Source organism: Aspergillus nomiae (genome assembly GCF_001204775.2).
Source record: "Aspergillus nomiae NRRL 13137 chromosome Unknown contig00238, whole genome shotgun sequence".
Taxonomy (NCBI): Eukaryota; Fungi; Ascomycota; class Eurotiomycetes; order Eurotiales; family Aspergillaceae; genus Aspergillus; species Aspergillus nomiae.
Genome location: NW_015378293.1, coordinates 1 through 21,051, shown reverse-complemented (window position 1 = coordinate 21,051; position 21,051 = coordinate 1). Strand labels below are relative to the sequence as shown.

At 51.4% G+C, this 21,051-nt stretch overlaps 6 protein-coding genes across 6 annotated transcripts; 3 read left to right on the top strand and 3 right to left on the bottom strand.

Annotated features, from left to right (window-relative positions):
• Positions 1-350: 350 nt before the first annotated feature.
• On the bottom strand, positions 351-1,061 carry ANOM_008341 (uncharacterized protein; the record flags this gene model as incomplete). Its single annotated transcript, XM_015553597.1, has 1 exon — positions 351-1,061. The coding sequence occupies one exon, from the start codon at positions 1,059-1,061 to the stop codon at positions 351-353; it is 711 nt and encodes a 236-aa protein (XP_015404850.1).
• A 1,445-nt stretch (positions 1,062-2,506) lies between these two features.
• Positions 2,507-7,609, bottom strand: ANOM_008340 (uncharacterized protein; the record flags this gene model as incomplete). The annotated part of the gene is made up of 8 exons (XM_015553596.1): positions 2,507-3,547; positions 3,600-4,890; positions 4,956-5,385; positions 5,453-6,107; positions 6,163-6,453; positions 6,514-6,846; positions 6,901-7,316; positions 7,378-7,609. The coding sequence occupies 8 exons, from the start codon at positions 7,607-7,609 to the stop codon at positions 2,507-2,509; spliced, it is 4,689 nt and encodes a 1,562-aa protein (XP_015404840.1).
• Positions 7,610-9,837: 2,228 nt separating this feature from the next.
• Positions 9,838-11,779, top strand: ANOM_008339 (aminotriazole resistance protein; the record flags this gene model as incomplete). The annotated part of the gene is made up of 7 exons (XM_015553595.1): positions 9,838-9,920; positions 9,967-10,093; positions 10,151-10,197; positions 10,259-10,365; positions 10,424-10,544; positions 10,594-11,227; positions 11,312-11,779. The coding sequence occupies 7 exons, from the start codon at positions 9,838-9,840 to the stop codon at positions 11,777-11,779; spliced, it is 1,587 nt and encodes a 528-aa protein (XP_015404841.1).
• A 1,568-nt stretch (positions 11,780-13,347) lies between these two features.
• On the top strand, positions 13,348-14,717 carry ANOM_008338 (FAD-dependent oxidoreductase; the record flags this gene model as incomplete). Its single annotated transcript, XM_015553594.1, has 3 exons — positions 13,348-13,499; positions 13,556-14,365; positions 14,423-14,717. The coding sequence occupies 3 exons, from the start codon at positions 13,348-13,350 to the stop codon at positions 14,715-14,717; spliced, it is 1,257 nt and encodes a 418-aa protein (XP_015404842.1).
• A 646-nt stretch (positions 14,718-15,363) lies between these two features.
• Positions 15,364-16,614, bottom strand: ANOM_008337 (glycoside hydrolase family 131 protein; the record flags this gene model as incomplete). Its single annotated transcript, XM_015553593.1, has 3 exons — positions 15,364-16,260; positions 16,317-16,450; positions 16,506-16,614. The coding sequence occupies 3 exons, from the start codon at positions 16,612-16,614 to the stop codon at positions 15,364-15,366; spliced, it is 1,140 nt and encodes a 379-aa protein (XP_015404843.1).
• Positions 16,615-17,646: 1,032 nt separating this feature from the next.
• Positions 17,647-20,556, top strand: ANOM_008336 (dynamin family protein; the record flags this gene model as incomplete). Its single annotated transcript, XM_015553592.1, has 3 exons — positions 17,647-19,563; positions 19,619-19,964; positions 20,018-20,556. The coding sequence occupies exons 1-3, from the start codon at positions 17,665-17,667 to the stop codon at positions 20,554-20,556; spliced, it is 2,784 nt and encodes a 927-aa protein (XP_015404844.1). The 5' UTR covers positions 17,647-17,664.
• Between the last annotated feature and the right edge of the window lie 495 nt (positions 20,557-21,051).

The window sequence follows — 21,051 nt, the reverse complement described above, 5'->3', positions numbered from 1 at the left end:
CATTGTCGGTGCTGAACCAGGTAAGATATATCTGGTGTAGCATTGCTATAGAAGGGGGGCCTGATGTGGCATACCTTTTGATTCTTCTACATCAGTGACGAGAGAACAAGGATATTCTCGAGATTGGCTCTATCCTTAACACCCATTTACCCTCATTGAATCAGAGTGGTATGGGGGTATCCAGGCTCTGACCGATGATTCTTCGACGTTGGAAAGCCTTTTTACGAATATACCTAACTTACAAGATTTCGAACTGTAGCAGTTGCTGATCTGGGATAAAATTACCTCGCAGCCTCAGGAAACTGGATCTGTGATCCTGTTGACGATCCTGAGCGTTCTAGTATATTTGACTATGTACACTGAGACAGGGGTATACAGCTTTCCGCAAGACAGTGGAGAGGGCTGTTAAGCGACCACCTCCTTGCCGGTTCCGTACTGGATGTTATACACCGGCTTGTCGAGTCGAGCGTTGCTGCCGAGACCGCTGGGACACGAGGCTGGTTGCTGACAGAGAGGTCGAGGGTGCACACCTCGTCGACGCCATAGTGGCAGACAGGGTCAGCGATGTTGTAGAGCACGTGGTTTTGGGCGACAAAGCTGTCGGGCTGGCTAAGACACGAGGAAACAAAGCCCATGCTGTTGGCTGCCGAGAGGGGCAGCTTGCCGTTGTCCATGAGATCGGCGCACTCGCTAGGGTCAACGACCTTGTACGTCATATGAATTGCTCCTCCAGTTTGCGGGTCGTCCTTCGCAGATTTACCGAAGCCGAGGTAATTCCAAGCGTCGTACGAGATGTCGTACGCGCCGCCAGAGGTGTCAATCTTGAGGATGTTGAGGGAGCGGCCCTTGTAGGTGACCTTGACGCAGATGTCGTTGCAGTCGACTGCGCTCGGCCAATACGCCACACGGTTGGTGTTGATCTTGCAGCCGATAACGCCGACTGAGGACGAGTACTGGTCGTGAGGAGTAACGCCTGCACCTGTGCCCCGGGGGATCACGGGGATGGTGGCAGCAAGGGCCAGAGATGCCGACGCAGTAATAAATGCAAGTTCACGGAACATAATGTAAATACACGTGTTGAAATAATTGATGTAAAGGAGTGACGTGAACGAAAGGACTCGAGGAGTAATATAAATAAGAACACTCAAGAAAAGTGAGGTGAACGAAAGACGCAAGAGATAATGTGAATAAAGGATTCAAGAAACAATATAAACAAAAAGATTCAAGAGATATTGTGAAGAAAAGGACTTAAGGAGTGACGTGAATGAAAGAGTTCAAGTGTAATGTAAACAAAAAGATTCAAGGAGTGTGATTGTAGTGCATAAAGAACGAACTCGATATGGGCTGCCATAGCCTCTATTTAACGGCGACCAGCCGTAAGACTGTTGCTGACCCGGAAATTGCATTGGACTCTAGTTGCAGGCAAAGTTAGCAATATCCTATCTGGCCTAGGCGAAGGAATAAAGGAGCATACCGTGCCTGTTTCCTAACAGTAAGCCTGAATAAGAAGGTGGTATGGTGCAGCTCTGACAAATATCTTGGCAGGGGAGATTTAACATGAGAATAGTCAGCAGGTCGATAATAACTAACTATAGACGAGGGTGTCGACATTACCACGTCCAGGCAGCATTTAGGGCCAATCCGTTCGGCCCGGCCGACAAGGTCGGCAGTTCCCGATGCTTCGGCACGAGCCGAGGGGGATTTCATTTATAAATAATATGTAGATTGATAAATGAATGGAGAAGATGCTTTAAGCATTTTTAGTGGTATAAGGCGCGTGAACAACGTGCCCAGTGCTTACCGATTACGTTAGTGTTTGACTATGTTTAACGACACTAGTTGAAGTAGAAAGTGAGGAGGGATTTGGATAGTCTTGATATATTGAACGACTAGGGGAATAATACTAGAGTCAAGCACAGGGTTCGCCATAGCTTGAGACTCGAGACTAGGTTTGGGCACGGTTGATTTAATACCACTGACCCACAATGAGGAAGGCCCCAGATCCTTTGACCTGATACCAGAAGAGTCCAGCCCACAATTTGCCGTGTCTATACATACCGACTAATGGCGCCTGGCCGCAGGGGTTCATAAAGACTACCCTATACTGATCATGGTCGAAGTTAAGGTGAGGCAGCCGAAGCACCTCTATCGCACTCCCAAGCTGCCTGAAGAGGATACAATGGCATTTACGATCATGTTACTTGAACATAGAGTAAAGCCTACCAAAGTGGCCTTCGGGCTGCGTTCGCGTTTAAAAGTTCAAACCTAGCCGGTCGGGAACTTTGTACAACGTTGTTAGGGCCTTTTACAGCCAGATTATATAACCGCTTGTGGTCCTTCTTCATGTACTATTACGAAGGTCTCGGGCGAGGATCAGGGAATGAGAGGTAAATGGTTCATTGAATCAAAAAGCAGGGTCTATTTCAAAATATAGCGAGGTTCGTGACAATATCTATAGCTCTAGCTCTAGCCTTCCAGCACTTCAGTACAATATATGAATAACTCATCAGTTCATGGGCCCTACCCGGTTCTGCGCCGGGGGGGCAAGAATAATGTGGGCATTGGTACCTCCATAACCCAGTGAGGTTACTCCGATTCGATCGGCAGCATCTAGCTTCAGGGTGCTTGTCAATGGACGGAATCGGCCGGTGAAGTCGCATGAAGGATTTGTCTCACCGAGCTCGCGGAGAGGAGGAACCACCCCGCGAGCCAATGACAGAGATGCCTTGATGACGCTCATCAAGCCAGATGCAGTCTCCGAGTTGCCGCAGTTGCCCTTGTTTGAGCCCACATAGATGCGGGAGCCATGTGGAACACTGACGGAGTCGAATGCCTTGCGGAGACCGTCAAGCTCCAGCGCGTCTCCCATGCTAGTACCTGATCCGTGCATCTCGACGTACTTGATTGTCTCTGCCGAGATACCGCTGGACTGGATGGCATGCTCGATTGTGCGAGCTTGACCAGTGCTGGAAGGCACAGTGAAGCCAGCCTTATCTATTGCGCCGTCTGTACCGACGGCATGCCCCTCGATGACGGAGTAAATCGTGTTTCCATCTCGCACGGCCGCATGTAGGGGCTTCACAACCACGGCAGCGACAGCGTCAGATGGAACAGACCCATCACTACGGCTATCAAAGGGGCGGCACTCGCCGCTGGCGGAGAAGACTTGCCCAGGGGATGTAATATAACCTCCTTCCTGAGGGTACACAACCGACGTTCCGCCAATGAGGACAGCCTCGCACTCACCACCACGGAGTGCATTCAAGCCCACATGCAATGCTACAAGAGAGCTGGCGCAGGCAGTATTCAGCGTCACGTTGGGCCCCGTCAGATTGAGCTTGTACGAAGTGAACGTGGATATGTTCTCGTCAAGGAGGGTCCGATATCGCCGCTTGAATGCAGAGCAGGGAGCCGGAGTATTTGGGTCATGAATGTACGAATTGGCAGCAGCACCAATGAACACTCCGACTTTATTCTCCTCTTTCTTGAACAGTTCGACGCCGGCATCTATCAGCGCTTCAGATGCTACATTAAGGAATATGCGCTTCTATAAAGAGTTTAGTTGAGGTCGGTAACCGACGTTGGGTGGGGATGTATACCTGCGGGTCCAAAGTCTTTGCTTCCTCCTCTGAGAGGCCCCAGTCACCAGGGTTAAAGTCATCTAGACCATTTATAGTGCCATAGCGGGGAACAAATACTTCATCTGTATCAATGTCCAAGTTGCCATGGGCTGCTGCATTAGGTGTGGTGGTGATTCCATCGCCGCGGTCCATCAAAAGATCCCAATATTGCTCTATATTGTCCGCGCCAGGGAAGCGGCCAGCCAAGCCAACAACCGCGAACTTCTCATCTAGTCGATTAAATGAGCCGATGGAAGATGTAGGAGTCGAAGTACCGGATGCGCTGGGACTAGGACCCATATCTGTGGACGATGTCGAAGGGGGACTGGATTCGAAGTTGACGAGGCCTGCCAGAAAAGCCGCCTGCTTGTCGATAGTTGTCTGCTGAAAGCAGTCCAGAAGGCGGACACCAGCCCCGGGGAATCGCTCATTAATTCGCTTGTGCAGCTGCACGAGGAGGATACTGTGTCCACCAGCATCAAAGAAATTGACATCTTCCGCGGGGGGCTTGGATAGCCCTAAGACATCGACCCACATTAGGGATACGATAGACGCCAAAGAAGCCCTTACTTGATCAGCATCAAGCTTCCTCTCCTTCGCTTTGGTGGTCGGTGTCTTTGGGGTTGTGGGCAGAGAACCAGGTTTGGATACTACGGCCGTAGGAATGCGAACTTTTTCGGCCACCGCGGAATGATCAACTTTGCCATTCGTATTCAGCGGAAGCTCCGCGACAGCATGGATGTTAGTGGGAACAGAGTAAGAGGGCACATCTTCCATCAGCCTCCCGCGGACAATATTGCAATCGACGGTTTCTGGAGTGACGAAGGCAACCAGGGAGCCATCCATGACTTGTACAGAAACCAGCATGACTTCCGGACTGTGGTCCAGAATGCTCTTCTCGATCTCATACAGGTCCATGCGGTAGCCACGGAGCTTGATCTCCCGGTTGTTCATCCGACCACCGATCAATACTTTGCCGTCAGCAGTCAGCGAGCCTCGATCTCCACTGCGATAAAGACGCCCGGTGCGACCGTGGAGCTCAATTGTGCGGAATTTGGTGGCGGTGAGCTCGTCCTGGCCTTTGTATCCCCGAGAAACCTGGGGCCCAAAGATGCAAATCTCGCCCGTTTCCCCAATGGGCAAAGGCACATCTGAGCCTTCACTGCAGATCACGACATCGGAATTTGGGAACGGCTTGCCGATCACAGAAGGAGACGGACTCTCCGAACTCTCAGGATCTTCGGGGATTGGTTCTGAGGTGACGATCACCCTGCAATCGTACAATAAGCAGTTGCCCCAACAGAAAATATACACAAGAGGGAAAAGGTAACTTACGTGGTTTCAGTTGGTCCATATGCATGTAGGAGGCTCACTTTCCGTCGCCATGCTCGTAACAATCCGGCAGAGGATGCCTCCCCCCCAACGGAGATTAACCTCAAGTTCGGAAGCGGTTTGCTGATTGGAATAGTTGCGAGCACTGATGGGGTGGTATGGAAGAAGTTGATACGGTTCATCTCCAGGACGTCGGCTAGATAATCGCCAACTAGCAGACTGGGGTGCTCAACGAAGCAAAGAGTAGCGCCATAGGATAGCGTGACCGCCCACTCAAGTATCGATGCATCAAAGGCGAATGAGGCGAACTGGAGAACCCTACTACCAGGGCCAACATGGACTAAGCTGCGAGCTGCACTTACGTAGTGGGCCACATTCGCGTGCTCCACCATGATGCCCTTGGGCTGTCCGGTAGAACCAGAGGTGAAGACCACTGGTAAATACAAGTTAGGAACCCCGGATAATTAGGAATGAGAAATGCGCGATATATGGTTACTCACTGTATGCCAAGTCATTATCTGCTGTAGTCTGCCCATTACAATGTGTCGGTGGATAGCTCGCAAGTTCGCCCTCAAATAGAGCATCCAATACAATGACTGATGGGGCCTTGTCAACATGCGACAGAAGTTCATCAGCTGTGGCAGTGTCGGTGACGAGATAAGCGGGTTCACAAGTACGGAGAATTGACTGCCGGCGACTTGTGGGCAATCCTTTATCGACCACGACGAAACAGCCTCCCGCCTTGAGGATACCGATGATCCATAGTAGAAGTGTGAATCCTCGATCGATATGCACCGCCACCGTCTCACCTGCTGCGATTCCTTTGTCACACAGATAATGAGCAATCTTGTTCGTCGCCCTATCAAGCTCACCGTATGTCATTTGCTGGTTATTTTCAGCACAGGAAAGAGCAACGGCATCTGGCTGAGCGGCACATCGAGCTTCGATCCACGTATGCACCCTCGATGCGCTGATCGCGTCCACAGCATCTACTGTAGGTCCGGAAATGATGTTGGCGGCAGTATGGGCTTGGAGATAAGGCAGCTCATCAACATGGAAGTTGGGATTCTCTTGCGATAGTTTGACGGTCTCCATGAATTGCGTCCGCATAGTCTCGATCGCCACGGAGTCAAACACCGCTGGGTTGCTTATAACCTAGTCATCGTCAGTCCATGTAGGCTATCTGTGTAATACATTCAGGCCCACGTACACCCAAATCGACCCCATTCTGGGTTTCAAGGAAACAGAAAAACAGATCCCAAACACCTTCAACTGGGTAGATGGTGCAGTTATCGTCTGCTAGCTTCGGGGAGAAAGTCACGGACACTTTGAAGTCCAGCATCTTGTCGCTCATAGTCTCCCTGGCCGTTTCAACAAGAGACACAAAGGGGAACATCTCATGCTTCTTGGCGGTTGATATGGAGCGGCCCATCTCTTTGACTGCATCGACAAAAGTAGCTCGACGCTGGAGAAGTGACGAGACAGGAGTTCTAATTGGCATCTAGTAGTAGGGTTAGCAGCTTGGGCGACATACGATTCCTCTGGGATCCGGGCAGCGTACCGTATTCGCCATATGAGACACACAGGCTTCGTAGCCTTGTGGTCTCCCACCCAATGCGACTAGAAGAGCGTGGTCGTGGTGTGGAGTGGGTTTGGCGATCCCCGATGTCATCAATCCTACTATCGAGAAGGCGATGCGAAACCAAGAGGTTTTATACAAGCTGCTCCAAGCCTTCAACTCCTGATTTGTAAATGAGGCCCAAGTATTCATAACTCGATAATCCTTATTCTCGCTAGGCCTTGGTGCCGCCCACTCAAACGGCACAGTATGTGTCAATTGGGACATCCAAAATTCCTGCGCAGCTTTCACAGATTGGCCTCGAAGAAATGCATCCTGCGTCCCTGATGTCAGCTACCCCAACGTATGTGAATATGCGAGGTATCTTACTTGCTTCTGCACAAACTGGCCGTAGGTTGGTGAGTGAGGCAAAGCATCTGTGTCCGTGGAACTATTCAATTTTGGATCAAGCTGCTTCAAGATGCATTGAGACAGGTAGCTCATGCTCGACCCATCCACTGCTATGTGGTGGCCCACAATATAAAGATCATAGTGTGATCGGAGAACGCCATTGTCTGCTGACATTTTCTGCAAGATAACCCATCTGACTGGAAATTCCGTACTCAGATCAAAGCTCCGACGCAGGGTTGAGGATACACTATCTGGGTCCTGGACAATCTCAAATTTCTGGAAAGAGCCGACAGGACTATGGACGGCCATGTAAGACTGGTTGATATCATCTGACCTGTGATCAAGGTGAAAGGTCGTTCGAAGCATTTCATGTTGTTGGCCAAGAGCATGGATCACTTCTTTGTGTTAGCGACAGTTCTAGAGGGCTGTAGTGAGGATTGGTGGATCAGTAGATACCTTGCAAGATCTTGTCTAGCGTCGGGTTGAGCTCTTCCAAGTTGAGAAAGAGCGTCAGATGGTAATGTGAGGCATGGGGCCGACGGAGATAGTCCAGCCACAAAGCTTGCTGAACCTTTGATAAGGCTATGACGGCAGTGAGATCTCCAACCGGCTCCTGACTCCGAAAGTGCTCCCGGTTTGCCATCATGGCTGGCCCAGAAAGGAAGGGCATGGGCGTGAGGGAAGTCATGATGAAGTAAACTAGGTAGATGAACAGAACTTATGTTGTTAGTCATGTACTAGTATCCGGTCCCGACGGTCCTAGTATCTGTTGTTTTGTTTATCGACTGGCAATGTTCTGGCTACTTATATCCTCGACGTTGCCACATGCGTCGTTGTTCCATGTTCCCGTGGAGCACGACATTGTATGAATTGCTCGTCCAACGACTAGGCCTCAGCTCGTATACAAGGATAGCAGGGATGCTGCCTTGCCTGGTAGACAATACTCAGCTTCTAAACATAACACTGCAGGACACTAGCTTCCTTCACAGGGATTAGGACAATCTCTTCTCGTATTCTGCGTTGTGGTATTCCGGTAATAACCGTAATGGTTCCACAATCCAATATATCAATCTCGGTCTGGAGCCCATTCAGAGATGTTCTTCAAACGTGGATGTGTCAGTCCATATCGCACAGTGATATGACAGGGGGGTTAGAATAGAGGGTCTGGCGAGTGGGTACTGTCAGAGTGGGCACGGTGCAACCCTCCCAGTGGCGATTGGCAATGATTATCTTCAGATCGCGCCATTGACATTCATCAGTGACCTCAGCCGGTACATGTGGACCTCTAAATCCTTTTCCTGGGACGTTTGTGCGGCTGAAGACCAGGCCATTGCCACAGCTGCTATAGCCAGGCCATAGGTAATATTAATCTTCCCTCCTTGGCTGGTGATCTTTGGCTTGTCGTTGATTTGAGCTCTCTTGATACTTACCGCTGTAAAGATTAGGCTAGACGCTCCCTGGAGATGGGAATAGAATGCTCATAGCCAGTATAGCCCATATTGGCTGCATCAATGAACCTTGTGGAGGATAAAGCTCCACTGTGAAGGATTGCGCTAAAAGACGAAGATGTGCTTCAATGGTATATTAGGACGCTAGTAAAGTTCGACCGGCTTGGCTCTGCATGCAAGACTGTTCCTGTCGAACTCAGCCTAACAGACTTTCGTAATACCGGAACTGCCTGGTCCTCCTTCATAGATCATCTCCCCAGAAGCTTTCTGACATGGATTGGTTGCTAGACATAGAACCCCAAGTTGGGCAAATAGAGCATTGGGGGTCTGGAAGAGGGGAGTAAGGATATAAAGATTGGCCCCAGCTAGAGGGTTGAAAATTGTTAAGGCTACCCAAATGCATCGCTCCTGAGTCGTTGTGATCGATATATTGTCATCTTTGCTGACGGCACAGGCACCGTGAATATCAGGCAGGTGGCTTGAAACAAGGCACTCTTGGCAGCTGAACGAACTCCAAACGCATCGCAGAACGTACCATGGTAGGTGTCTTAGATCTGATGGGCTTTTCTTAGCGTTGAAGGATTTACCCACCATGATTCATGGGAGCGAAGATCAACGGATGGTCCGCCACCCGGGCAATCCACATGCTTGTTTGAACGAGAGTTGTCAAATTCTTTCACACATCCAGTAACTCGATTGGTATCTCCATGGTCATATATAGGAAGAGGTCATCAGTGTCTCCCTTTGTCTGTCTTGGCCTCTCTGTTCGCTGTTGATAGTTAGTAGGGTTACCGTTCATGGAATGCATCGAACGTGCGAGGGCAGCGTCCGCAGCCAATCGGAGGAACCGAGTAGGTTAGTTTTCTCCCTGCTAGCCAAGTGGAGTACCGTTACAATGACATGTCTATGAACACTTGGCAACTCGCGGGTCTTGGTCCGTGGTGGAACTGGTTCAGGCCGGGTCCACTGCTGCGTGGAAGCACATGTGTCTTCTCTATGTGATTTCCATACCTCTCCGTTGCGTTTCCCGGATGTCTAGCTCTGATTGCAGCGCGTAGATCACTCGTATAAGCATCCGATTGAGTTTTCATGGTCGTGGGTGATCGACTGGTTATTATTTGGCGCCATTTCCGTCCGGTGAGGCCACCAAACTGTTACGTACAGCCGCAAAGGTACGTACGACAAAACAACCGTCCGAGGGCTCGGAGGATCCGCGGAGGATCCGCGGGCAGTCCGTGACAAGCAATAGGGTAAAACTCCACCAGAAGCCCTTGTCAACCAAAGAAAAAAAACATTCAAAATCGAAATAAAAAGCAAATGATGAATGAAATCTCTGGTAAAGGGGCAACATGTACATAATCGCTTCCCTGGACTCCTTTCTTCCATAATACGAGACGACTCTCTTTTTTTCTCCTCCTCTCCTTGTGACATTGTGTCTGTTGTTGGCGTCCGCAGGGCTTCTCACAACATGGGAACAGCACCATGGACGCGACTGCGCGCGGTCCCATACCAAATGGGAAGCCGAAGTCCCTACCTGACTCTCGCCGTCGTGTGAGTTCCATCAGCAGTTGAGTCGGACCCCGACTAACGACCACAGATGTACGGCGATGTTTCTGGACCTTGCCAATCTCAGTGCCATCACAATCGCCCTTCCGACAATACAGAAGGAGTGGGGCACTACGGAGGGCGATCTGCAATGGATCATTTCTGCCTATTCGATCACGGTATGTCATGCACTCATGGGACCTCATTGGACATGGCCTGCGTGCTAAATCCCTCAGTTCGGAGCGTTTCTGCTGCTGGGAGGCCGAGGGGGTGACTTGTTTGGGTAAGTGTGCTCTCGGAGATATTCACAACATCATGCGTGCTAATGCAAACCATCGCACTAGTCACCACCGTGTGCTCCTCTTTGGCATGTCCTTTTTCGCGCTGTTCACCATGGTCTGTGGTCTCGCCCCCAACTTCATTGGCCTGGTCGTGGCCAGAGCCCTGCAAGGTAGGCTCTTCCGATCCGCATCTGACCGTTGCGACCCAGCATTGACGTAAGATCCCAGGGATTGGCGCGGCGTTTACGATTCCCTCGGCGCAGGCCCATATCGCGGTGTGTTTCCCCGAGCCCGCAAAGAAGGCCCAGGCCCTGGGCTTCTGGGGGGTCTCAGGATCCCTGGGTTTCATGTAAGTCGGCCACCTTTGATCCCTCATTGCCTCCCTAACATGCCACGAGTATCGGTCTTATTCTGGGCGGTGTCCTGACTGCCTATGTTGGGTGGCGATGGATCTTTTGGATCTCGCTCATTCTATCCGGCATCATCATTCCCGCGGCGTTTTTCATCCTCCCACGACCCGATCGTCCACCAGCAGACGAGGCGGCGTCCCCGGGGGGTGACCTGGAGACTGGGCAACCATCCGCTCCTACCAACCGCCTGGTTGCAGCCGTCCAGCGGATTGTCACCCGCTTTGATCCGCTGGGCATTGCGCTGAGTGTGGCGGGAATTCTGCTCCTCACCTACGCGCTCACGTCCGCGAATACAGAAGGATGGGGGAGTGCGCGAATTGTGGCCCCACTGGTCATCTCGGTGGTCCTCCTCGCCTTGTTCGTCTTCCATGAGTGTCGGACTGCCAACGGGATCGTTGCACCGCATCTTTTCCATTCCACCTCCTTTAACCTCACCCTCGTGCTGGCGGTGAATACGTATGCGGTCCGCCAGGCGTGCACCTACTTCCTGACCCTCCAGCTGCAGTCCTACGGCAACAGTGCCATCCACACCTCCGTCCTCTTCATCGCTCTGGGAGTGAGTGCCCTCATCTTTAACACGTTGTCCGGTCGACTGGTGCCCATCCTGGGTGCTCGCCTCATGGTATGTTTCCCAAAGCCCATTCCTCCTGCGATCTTCCGCTGCCATCGAGGCGAGAACATAACTTGCTAACCAGCAGGGGGGCAGTTTATCCTCGGCTGGGGCTTCTCTATTCCTGGTGTGCTTCTCTTTTCCTTCATTGACCATGATACCTCGTACTGGCGGTATACCTTTCCCGGGATGGTCCTCTATATTGCCGGAATCGGTGCCGTCTACATCACGGCAAACTTTGTCGTCGTTTCCTCCGCTTCTCGAGCCGACCAGGGGGCGGTTGCCGGGGTGTTCAATGTGGCACTGCAGGTAGGCGGTTCGGTTCTCGGTCTGGCGGTCATCACGGCCATTGCACAGGGCATCCAGCGACGGTACGGGGACCCATCTCTCCCGAAGGACGCATACGGTCGCATCGGCTACCAGAGTGCGTACTATAGTTGTGTCATTTTGTGTTTCATTGCGCTGTTGCTCAGTGTCTTCGCAATCGAGATCCCACCCAGCATGAGGGGAACGGTGTGGAAGAGATTTCAAAAAGAGCAGACATCTTCTATGGAAGAAAAGTGAGATTCCTAGGCGACAGTACCTGGGTGTTTCGAGTACGCTGGGTTAAGACTGGTCACAGGTGAGAGGAGTTAGACAGACGGACGGTGTTGGAAAAGTATAGAGCGTTGTGCCACTAAAACTATTTATAATGCATTAATATATTGGCATTTAACTCCTTGCTATTACATCGTCGTCCTCGTGGAAGTAATAGCTGCAGCAACACAACGCCGAGGTCAACATTAAACTATTAATTGGTACACCCTCAGGTGCACTCGCCTGTCTCCTTTATATATTCATCAAGTTCTTCATCCACAGTCCCTGGATAGGGAGCTGTATTGGCCAGTTTTCGCGCAACTCAAAGGGGAAATATATATATCCACGGTTACGGCCCCTCACCAGACCTCAGAGGGACCGAATAACCACATTGTAGTTGCCGGCGAGTATAACCGTCGGCCAACGGTACAAATCAGCAACTATAGTAAGAGGCATATGTGGCGTCGTCAGAAGGATCAATAGACACCACCACTATACCGCCAGTGATATCATCACACATATGATCCATGCCAACCCCCGTCACGAGGATAATAAAAACAATATATCACTTTGCCGTTTATACTTCACGACTCGGACGGGCTGTCCATACACACAAGCTGATGCAGTTCAGATGGTCTGTGCCATGAGTCAGGAGGCCTAGTCCCCCTGTCCAAGCGTTACATTCCAATGGTGCTAAGGGTCAGGTGAAGCATCGCACTGGACAGCGTTGATGCCAACCCTTACTTCTTGCGGTGTGCCGCAACTAAGGCGGTGTGATTTATGTTGATTGAGTGAATCTGCATGGCCGTTTGGAATCGGCGTCTCTTTCAAGGCACCCTGCTGCCAGCAATAAGCCTGAATTCAAGCTAGCACCCTCCAGTACTTAAGCCCCTGCTCAATGTATCGCACTCTTGGTGCCTATGGGAAGGAATCTATAGACATCATGGACCTTGGAATGGTGGCAAGTTTCCCCGGGGTACCTATCTTCATTCCGGGGTATTCTGCAAAATCCCTCTTTACACACAACCACTAGTTCCGTAGCAGACCACGATTCCGATTGAGTTGCGTAACGCATAGAGAGTCAAGTGTCGCGTGGTCAATTGGATATTCTCCACGTCCGTGTCCTCAACGTGCAAGGTCTAAGGTAACGTTGTCGCTGCAACTGCGAGTAGACATCCAACACAATCAAGCCACGTCAGCTGGGCATTGTCGACGTCATAACCTGAAATCACTCGCTCCAGATTCATCGTTCACCGCAACTGGCCATGTCTATCGCTGTTGGACCGGCTTCGATAGGCAAGGAGCGGCCGAACAGAGAACTTAAGACTCCGTGACCCCGGAGACTCCGTAGGTCGAGAGGGTCCGTGTCTTCAACGTGGGATACTCTCTTCTATTGAGGTTATCGGAATAGGATCTCAAAAATATAACGGACGCGGTGCTCTAATACCTTATAGCCTCTTTTCTCGGGGTCCTTAGGGCTGTGGCGCGTTGGAAGTCGACGGCAAACACGGAGGCAGGAGATTTCCTGATCAGATCCTGGTACCATTCCGGGCACAATGGCCCCCCCAGTAGTTTTGATTATTGGTTGTGGAATTGCTGGTCCTGTACTTGGGATTTTTTACAAGCGCAAGGGGTACCATGCCATTGTTTTTGAGAAGGTGCAGACGCTGGGAGATGCGGGAGCGTCACTGTTGCTGATGCCAAACGGGTGAGTATCCTATACAACTCTACGAAGGCTAAAAAGCTAGCTAACCTAGTCTGAAGGATGAAGGTTCTGAATTTGGTTGGCCTCGCAGATGAAGTTGCCGAGGAATCGCTACCCCTGACCGGCTTTTGGGATGGCGTCTCCTCAGGGGAGACCTTGGGTCAGTCAGGGCTTCCCGCGGGCTTCCCAGCCAAGTACGGGCAGCCAGCAGCCGGGATCAAACGGACCTCAATCAGTTTAATGCTAAAAAGGAGATTGCTAGACATGGACATCGAACTCCGCGAGGGGTGGAAACTGGAGTCAATCCAGGAGAATGAGGATTCTGTGACGGCTATCTTCGACGGTGGGCGCACGGTAACCGGTTCGTTCCTCATCGGCTGTGATGGCATCAAGGCAGCCTCACGGGGTGCAATGCTGGAGATGCAAGGCATCCGCATGGGGATGCCGACCTTCACGGGCCTGGCGCAGGTGGCGGGTATCTCGCCCACGCCGGAGTTGCTAGACACCTTCCGACGTGGCAGCCTCTGTAACTGGTACGGAGACGGCAAACACGTTATCGCGTATCCCATATCGACCAGCCTGACCTCGTGGGCCGTCACGGTTCCCCAAACGCTGGCACACGAAGAGACGTGGCGTCTGTCTGGCCCGGCGGAGATCGAAACGCAGCGCGAGAGGTTGGCCTCCGAGTTGGCTGGCTTTGAGCCTATAGTGTTGGACCTAATCAAAACAGCCTGCCGGATTATCAAGTTTGGGCTTTTTGATCGCGAGGAATTAAGCCCCGAGCAGTGGCATTCAAAGCGCTGTGTGCTGGTCGGCGATGCAGCTCATCCTACGACGCCTCACCTGGGACAAGGCGCGAACCAGGCTTTGTAAGAATACATATTTCTGGGATGCTTGGTGGAGACAACGAACTGACCATGCTTCAGGGAGGACTGCTACCACCTTATGCAATACATGCCATGCGTAGAGCCAGGAAGTGTGGACTACGCTGGGAAGTTGAAATCCCTAGACTCAGATCTCCCGAGCCTCTTCCAGGCTTACGCAGAAAGGCGCCAACCTCGAACGTCAGCGTTGGTGAAGGAAGCTCGCGCTCAGGGCGACAGGCGTGTAGTGGCCACTCCTGCACTGTGTAAACAACGGGATGCAGTGATTGCTGCAGCCTGGAGTGATCCCGACGCTATCCGGACCAAGTACGAAACATTGCTGAAGGAGCCATTTTAAGTTAATCGCACGGTTTCAATGTAGTTCAACATTCTACTCAATTGCTCCAGATAATACACATCGAGAGGTTACTTGGGGGCTTCTGATTTGGTCGGCTCTGTCGGGTATTCAATCACGGGAATATCTCTAAATGGTTTCATATCGTTATGTTTCATTTGTAGGACACATGTCTCAGCTGTGGCCGTGAGCTTTAACGTTGGGCCATCATGCGGTTTGAAATGCCATGCTTACACGGTCGGTTAGGGACAAACGGGGGGGTGTTGTTTTTGTGATACTACGGAGGAGATACGATTGCCGATGAAGGAGGAAATTGTTATATTTGTGGTTGATGCGACGCAGAATGTATATTCCTCAACTAGGCAGATTCACCGGCTCATTCACCGGATCATAGGCGTTATAACTGGGATTTGGTCCTGTAGCAGAGGGCACTCTAGGATGAGTATTATCCAATGCTAGACATTATTGTCTAAGTTCGAAACGACAAAGGAAGATGGGTGATCTATTACTATGACCATCTTTTCCATATCTATAAACATAACAGGAATAATATGGTACTCTAGTGTAAACTACATCAGACACTCGTACGCTCCAATGTCACAGTATACAGGATGAGATGTTCAAAGTGGCTTGGTCCATCTGTGTCTGCTCATCCACGGGGGGCGAAGTCGCGCGCATGCACACTTCCAGATCCTGAACGGGACAGGAGGACCTTCAAAAGATCCCGGATATCAGTCAGGAAATCCGCTGCAGACGTAGGGCTGGCAAAGGCAGTCGCCGATGAGGAAGTGGGTGTAGCCGCCTCAGTGCTCTTGGTGGGAGCCGCAGTCGAGGGGGAAGGGGTCACGCTCGAGGACACGGCGGTCGAAACAGGGCTTTGTGTGGCAGCCGTAGTCGGGCCCGCGCTGGTCGGGCTAGCTGATATGCTTTCAGTAGGAGCAGCGGACTGCGCGGTCGAAGCGGCAGAAGCAGTCGCAGTGGTAGCGGTACTGGACGAGCTAGCGGAGCTTGAAGAGCCAGACGAACTTGAAGACCCAATCTCAGTAGTGATAGGACCTTCCTCCACGTAGACACCGGACCAGAACCAGTCTTCCGCCGCGTCGTCGGACTCACTGCCAGGCAGACGCAGCTGTCCGACGTGCCAGTCAGCGGAGTTGGAGGAGGTAGAGGCACTAACGGGCGCGACAACCTGAGTCAAGGGCTCGGAACCGTTGGATGCCCACAGGCCAACCTTCTTGGAGTCGAAGTCAATGTCGTAGGCGAAGTTGTACCATTTACCTGCCTGGAGCTGCACCGACCACTGTGATTTTCCATCCGCGTTCCAGCTCAGGGTGTTGTCGGAAGAGCCCGATGCGCCATACTTCAACTCGGTGAAGTGACTTTCGAAGAAAGCAATCTGGTGCTCAAACGATGGGTTGGGGGGATTCGTCTCCTTGGTGGAAAGAGAAAAGTGATAATACAGGTGGCCCGAGCCAAGATCAGCCTTGGTCTGAGGGATGAGCTCGGAGCGCTCCATGGTCTGCCCATTCCAGAAAGAGGTTCCGTCCTAAGGGTCATGGTTAGGTGCAGTGCAAAAATGTATGACGGTTCGCATCAACGCACAATAGTGATGCGCAGTCCCTGTGCGTCGGCAGCCGCCGGGTTCTTAAACTCGGAGGAAACGCCCAGATACTCGGACGTTTTGCCAGAGCCGTGAATGTACCATTGCCATGCACCGACCTGATTAGACCAGGACCCTGGAGCTGTCAGTAGCGGTCTTGGTGAGAGAGGGAGGCTCATGTATGTACATACATTTGTCAATATCATCGACGGTCAGCGAAGAATCGGAGATCCCGCTCCACAGTACGGATCCAGCCAGTGTGGAAGCAGGAAGTGCGAGAAGAGTAATGAGTGACTGCATAATGAGGAGTAAGAATATAAAAATGAATGTAAATGACTTGTTAATGTGACCGGCACAGTTGGCCAGCAGTTGGGATTGCGGCTTCGCCATCCTTAAAAGCACCGTCGGGAGTGGGTCCTGTCAATATTAGCATGAAACAAGGGAGATTGAAGCTTGTTCCACATTGAGTATCTCTTCGGCTCTTCCTGGGAAGCTTGATACTATCCTGTGTAGTCTAACGCCGGAAATTAAATATTAGATCTTCCGGCTTGCTTCCGATCTCTACTTGAAACAACAGCATCTGGTGGTTGTCCTACCATGGATGGTGTGGACTTCGAGCCTTGATCCAATCGAACTAGTCTAGTTTCACTGGTGGAATAACAGTCTTTCCAGTTTGGCTCTTGCACAGAACTTCGGTCTGTTTATCTGAAACATGCCTTTTGCAGTATCTCGAATCCTGTGAAGCGACGGTTTTTATCCACAGGTGAGGAGCCCTAAAGCGATTCCAAGACTAATCCGGTGGACGGTATGGGGCATAAATACAGCTTCAGACGATTTTGCTTTTTATTTCTCGCTTTTGCGTTTTTATTTATTTTCCTTTTCGCTCATCTCCTTATTTTAAGATTGGATTTGGACTCTTTATCGCCACAATTCCCGTCGTCACCTGGTGCAAAGATGTCGCGAAGGAGCGCGAAGATATCATAAAGCATCAGGACAAGGTGGATCTTGGCACTCACGGCGGACTCTGAGAGACCGATTCTCTTCGCGCTAGCCCGGATAAGAGTAGAAATTGGCGACTTTTCCATTGGTGCTGTCACCAAGGCATCGTAAGCGCGGTTGGATGGGAGGTTTTCCGCACTCGTCGCGATACGACAAATACGCGCCGCTAATGCATGGCCACTACGCCGCAACAAGGATCTGCAGCCATTGAATGGGATTGACCAAAGCCAGCGTTTGCGACAGAAGGATATTAGTCTCCGACTTGAACATGCTTCCCCTTTTCCTGCTCTTCTTCCTCTTTTCCGTGTTTCTCGATCCATCGCTGATACAGACCGATTTACCCTCACCCCAATGTCGCCGTCGCCAGAAGACCAAGCAATGCAACAACTGCAGTCGGAGCAATCCAGATTACTGGACAAAATCGACGAACTTCGCGCGGTGGGCGTCGGTGGTCTGGTCGAACTACCGCAATTGATTGTCTGTGGCAACCAATCGAGTGGGAAGAGTTCGGTGCTCGAGGCAATCTCGCGAGTCCGCTTCCCAGCCAAGAGTAGTTTCTGTACGCGATTCGCGACGGAAGTGATTCTTCGTCGCAGCACGCAGCCAAAATTCAAGGTCTCCATCGAACCGGGTGCGTCGAGAACGAAAGAGGCCGAACGCCAGAAACTGCGCAACTTCGCGACGCAAGGGTTTTCCAGCTACAGGGATCTGCCGAGGATCATTGAACAAGCAACAGAATGCATGGGCATCAGCGATGAGGACACAGCCAACTCAGGGTTTAGCGACGACGTCCTGAAGGTCGCAATCTCAGGTCCCGATCAGCCGGAGTTGACTCTGGTGGACCTGCCCGGGCTATACACCTCAACGAGTCATGCTCAGGGGGCAAAGGGAATCGAGATCGTCCGAGGCTTGACGGAGAAGTACATGAAGAGCACGCGCACCATTATCCTCGCGGTGATCAGTGCGAAAACGGATTATCATCTACAGGGAGTACTGAACATGGCAGAGCGATTTGACAGCAAACGCCAACGGACGATTGGTATTATCACGCAGCCGGACATTCTCGAAGCCGGCTCGGAGGAGGAAAGCAATTACCTGCAGTTCATGCGAAACGAGAAGATAAACTTGCGACTCGGATGGCATGCGCTGCGGAATCGGTCCTTTGAAACACGCGAAATGTCCGACGATTCGCGAGATGAGATGGAAAGAACATTCTTCGAGCAGGGCCGGTGGGCGTCACTGTCGCGCGACTGCGTGGGAGTCGACAGCCTCCGACGCCGGCTCAGCAGCGTGTTACTACAGCACATTCGTCGCAATCTTCCAGGTCTGATCACGGAGATCCAGGATAAGATTGCCGGCCACCAGCAGAGGTTGGCAAGGCTGGGACCTGCACGGTCGACCCTCCAGCAGCAACGAGGCTTTCTCCTCGCCATCAGCAGCGGGTTTGAACGCATCACTCGTCAAGCCCTGAGTGGAATGTATGCGGATGAGTTCTTTACTGAATTAGGGGATGATACGCAGGATTCTCAGGATTTTCGTCGGCTACGGGCCGTAATCCGTGAGCTGAATGAATGCTTTGCCCACGCCATGAATATTCGGGGCTCTCGTCGGATTCTTGTGGATATGTTGAAGCAAAACTATGATTTACAACTGGAGAAGGACAAAATGTACATGGAAGATTGGTCCCCAGAATACATCACTCGTGAAGCACTGGAGGAAGAGATCGGCGGACAGGCGCGTAAGAACCGCGGAATCGAGCTGCCAGGCAGTGCAAACCAGTTACTTGTAGGCAGCTTGTTCCGAGATCAGTCGAAGCCCTGGGAAGGCATCGCTCGGGTACACCTATTGCATACCTGGGAGTCAGTAAAGTACTTCGTCCTGCTGCTCCTCCAACATCTCGCGGATGAACCTACATACACACGATTGGTGGACACGGTTTTTGCGCCCCAGCTGGAGCGTCTGAAGGATACGCTGTTGAACAAACTTGAGGAGCTTACAGCCTATACGAAGCGCGGACAGCTCTTCCCCATTGGAGACAGCTTTCTGTCTAAAATTCGAGTCGCTCGCACCACCCGTCACCTTGCGGCGCTGAGGAAGGCCTTAGGCCTTCCCCGTTCAATCTTTGTACGAAACGGTGATCCAGAGTCATTTAATGCTCACGATGTAGCGTTGGCTGCCTCCAAGCTTGAATCGTCCAGTGATGAATTCGCCGTAGCAGAGATCATCGACCAGATGGAGGCATACTACGATGTAAGTTCAACACATAAACATCCACAGAGCTAGTCTGATCAGCCCCGTTCGATAGACGACCATTGTGACATTCGTAGACAACATCGCAACCCTTGGCATTGAGAATTGTCTTCTCTGGCCATTGGAACAAATCTTCACCAGTCAGACGGTCAATAGCATGGAGGACCAGCAGATTCGGGAGCTGGCCGAGGAGCCGCCACATATTCAGCATGACCGACAGCGACTGAGTCAAGAGTTGAACCGGTTACAGGCCGGTTTGAATACTTTCAACATCTTTCACGCTGGGGGCTGCGCATTACGACCACCGTCGATCTTTGTGAAGCCGGCCGTAGCCCAGCCGGCTCTTTTCCAAAGCCCGGACGCGATTGCTCTACGGGGAAAGTGCAAGCCAAATTCCAAAAGTAGGTCTCCTGGAATCATGGGAAATGGTATTTCGTGCTAAGCTACCAAGCAGCGCCCTCCGGTCCCACGAAGAGGAGTCCCTCCCCACCGGTAGTGGCAGATAATAATAGAAACAGGAACACTACAGCTTGTTCAACACGCAATCAGGGCTCACTGTTTGGGATACCCTCCGTTTCTACAGAGAACGCTGCTTCTGCGCCTGTAGTGTCAGATAATGCCAGCAGCAAGAACACTACAGCTTCTTCGAGAGGTAATGCGTTCCCACTATTCGCACCACCACCTGGTCCTACGTTAACCGGAAACTCTGGGACTGGAAATGACTCCAATTCCACGAATGCCAAGATGAAAAAGTCTGGATTTGGGCAACCGATTGTTCTTGGGGGTGATAGTGCCAGAACTTCAGCAGGATTGTTCGGTTCATCGTCTGCCAAAGCAGATGCTGCTAAGCCCTCGACAGGAACAGGACCGGGTTTCTTTGGGAGACCCAGCTCCAGCCAACCTACTGGTGGTTTCAGTTTTGTTGGGTTCAGCGGCACCCCTACCAAAAATGATAGTAGAGAAGCTCCAGCCACGGAGGGACCTCGCCGGTAGGATCGATTCGGTCTGTATGCAGATGGATGCAGTATGCATCTAATCCTTGTGATCAGTGGCAAGCACCATCTTCTTTGGACGGGACGGGAATGGGAATCTACTTAACAATTATGGTCATCTCTGTGCCTACCAGGGCGTTGATAGCTATTCTCCCGAGGGTAGTCAGTATAACCTATCACGAACTCTAGTATTGCGTGATATGCACGGGCTTAAGGCGGAGGTTTGCCCCTGAGAAGGATTCCTGACCATAAATATATATACTTCAATCCGCATAGGAAAAAGGAATGTGTCGTGGGTGTATTCAGGAGAAGTTGCTTTGTCAACACGTGAGGATATATATTGAGGTGACAGCCCTGACAAATATAGAATCTATAACTAAGTGGGAACCCGGTCGCCGAAGGTGTAATTTCTATAAACTGGGAGTTGATCGGGTACAATCAAGACGACTCACCTACATTGCAACAAAAAGCTGAACGAATTGAATTAAAAAAACAT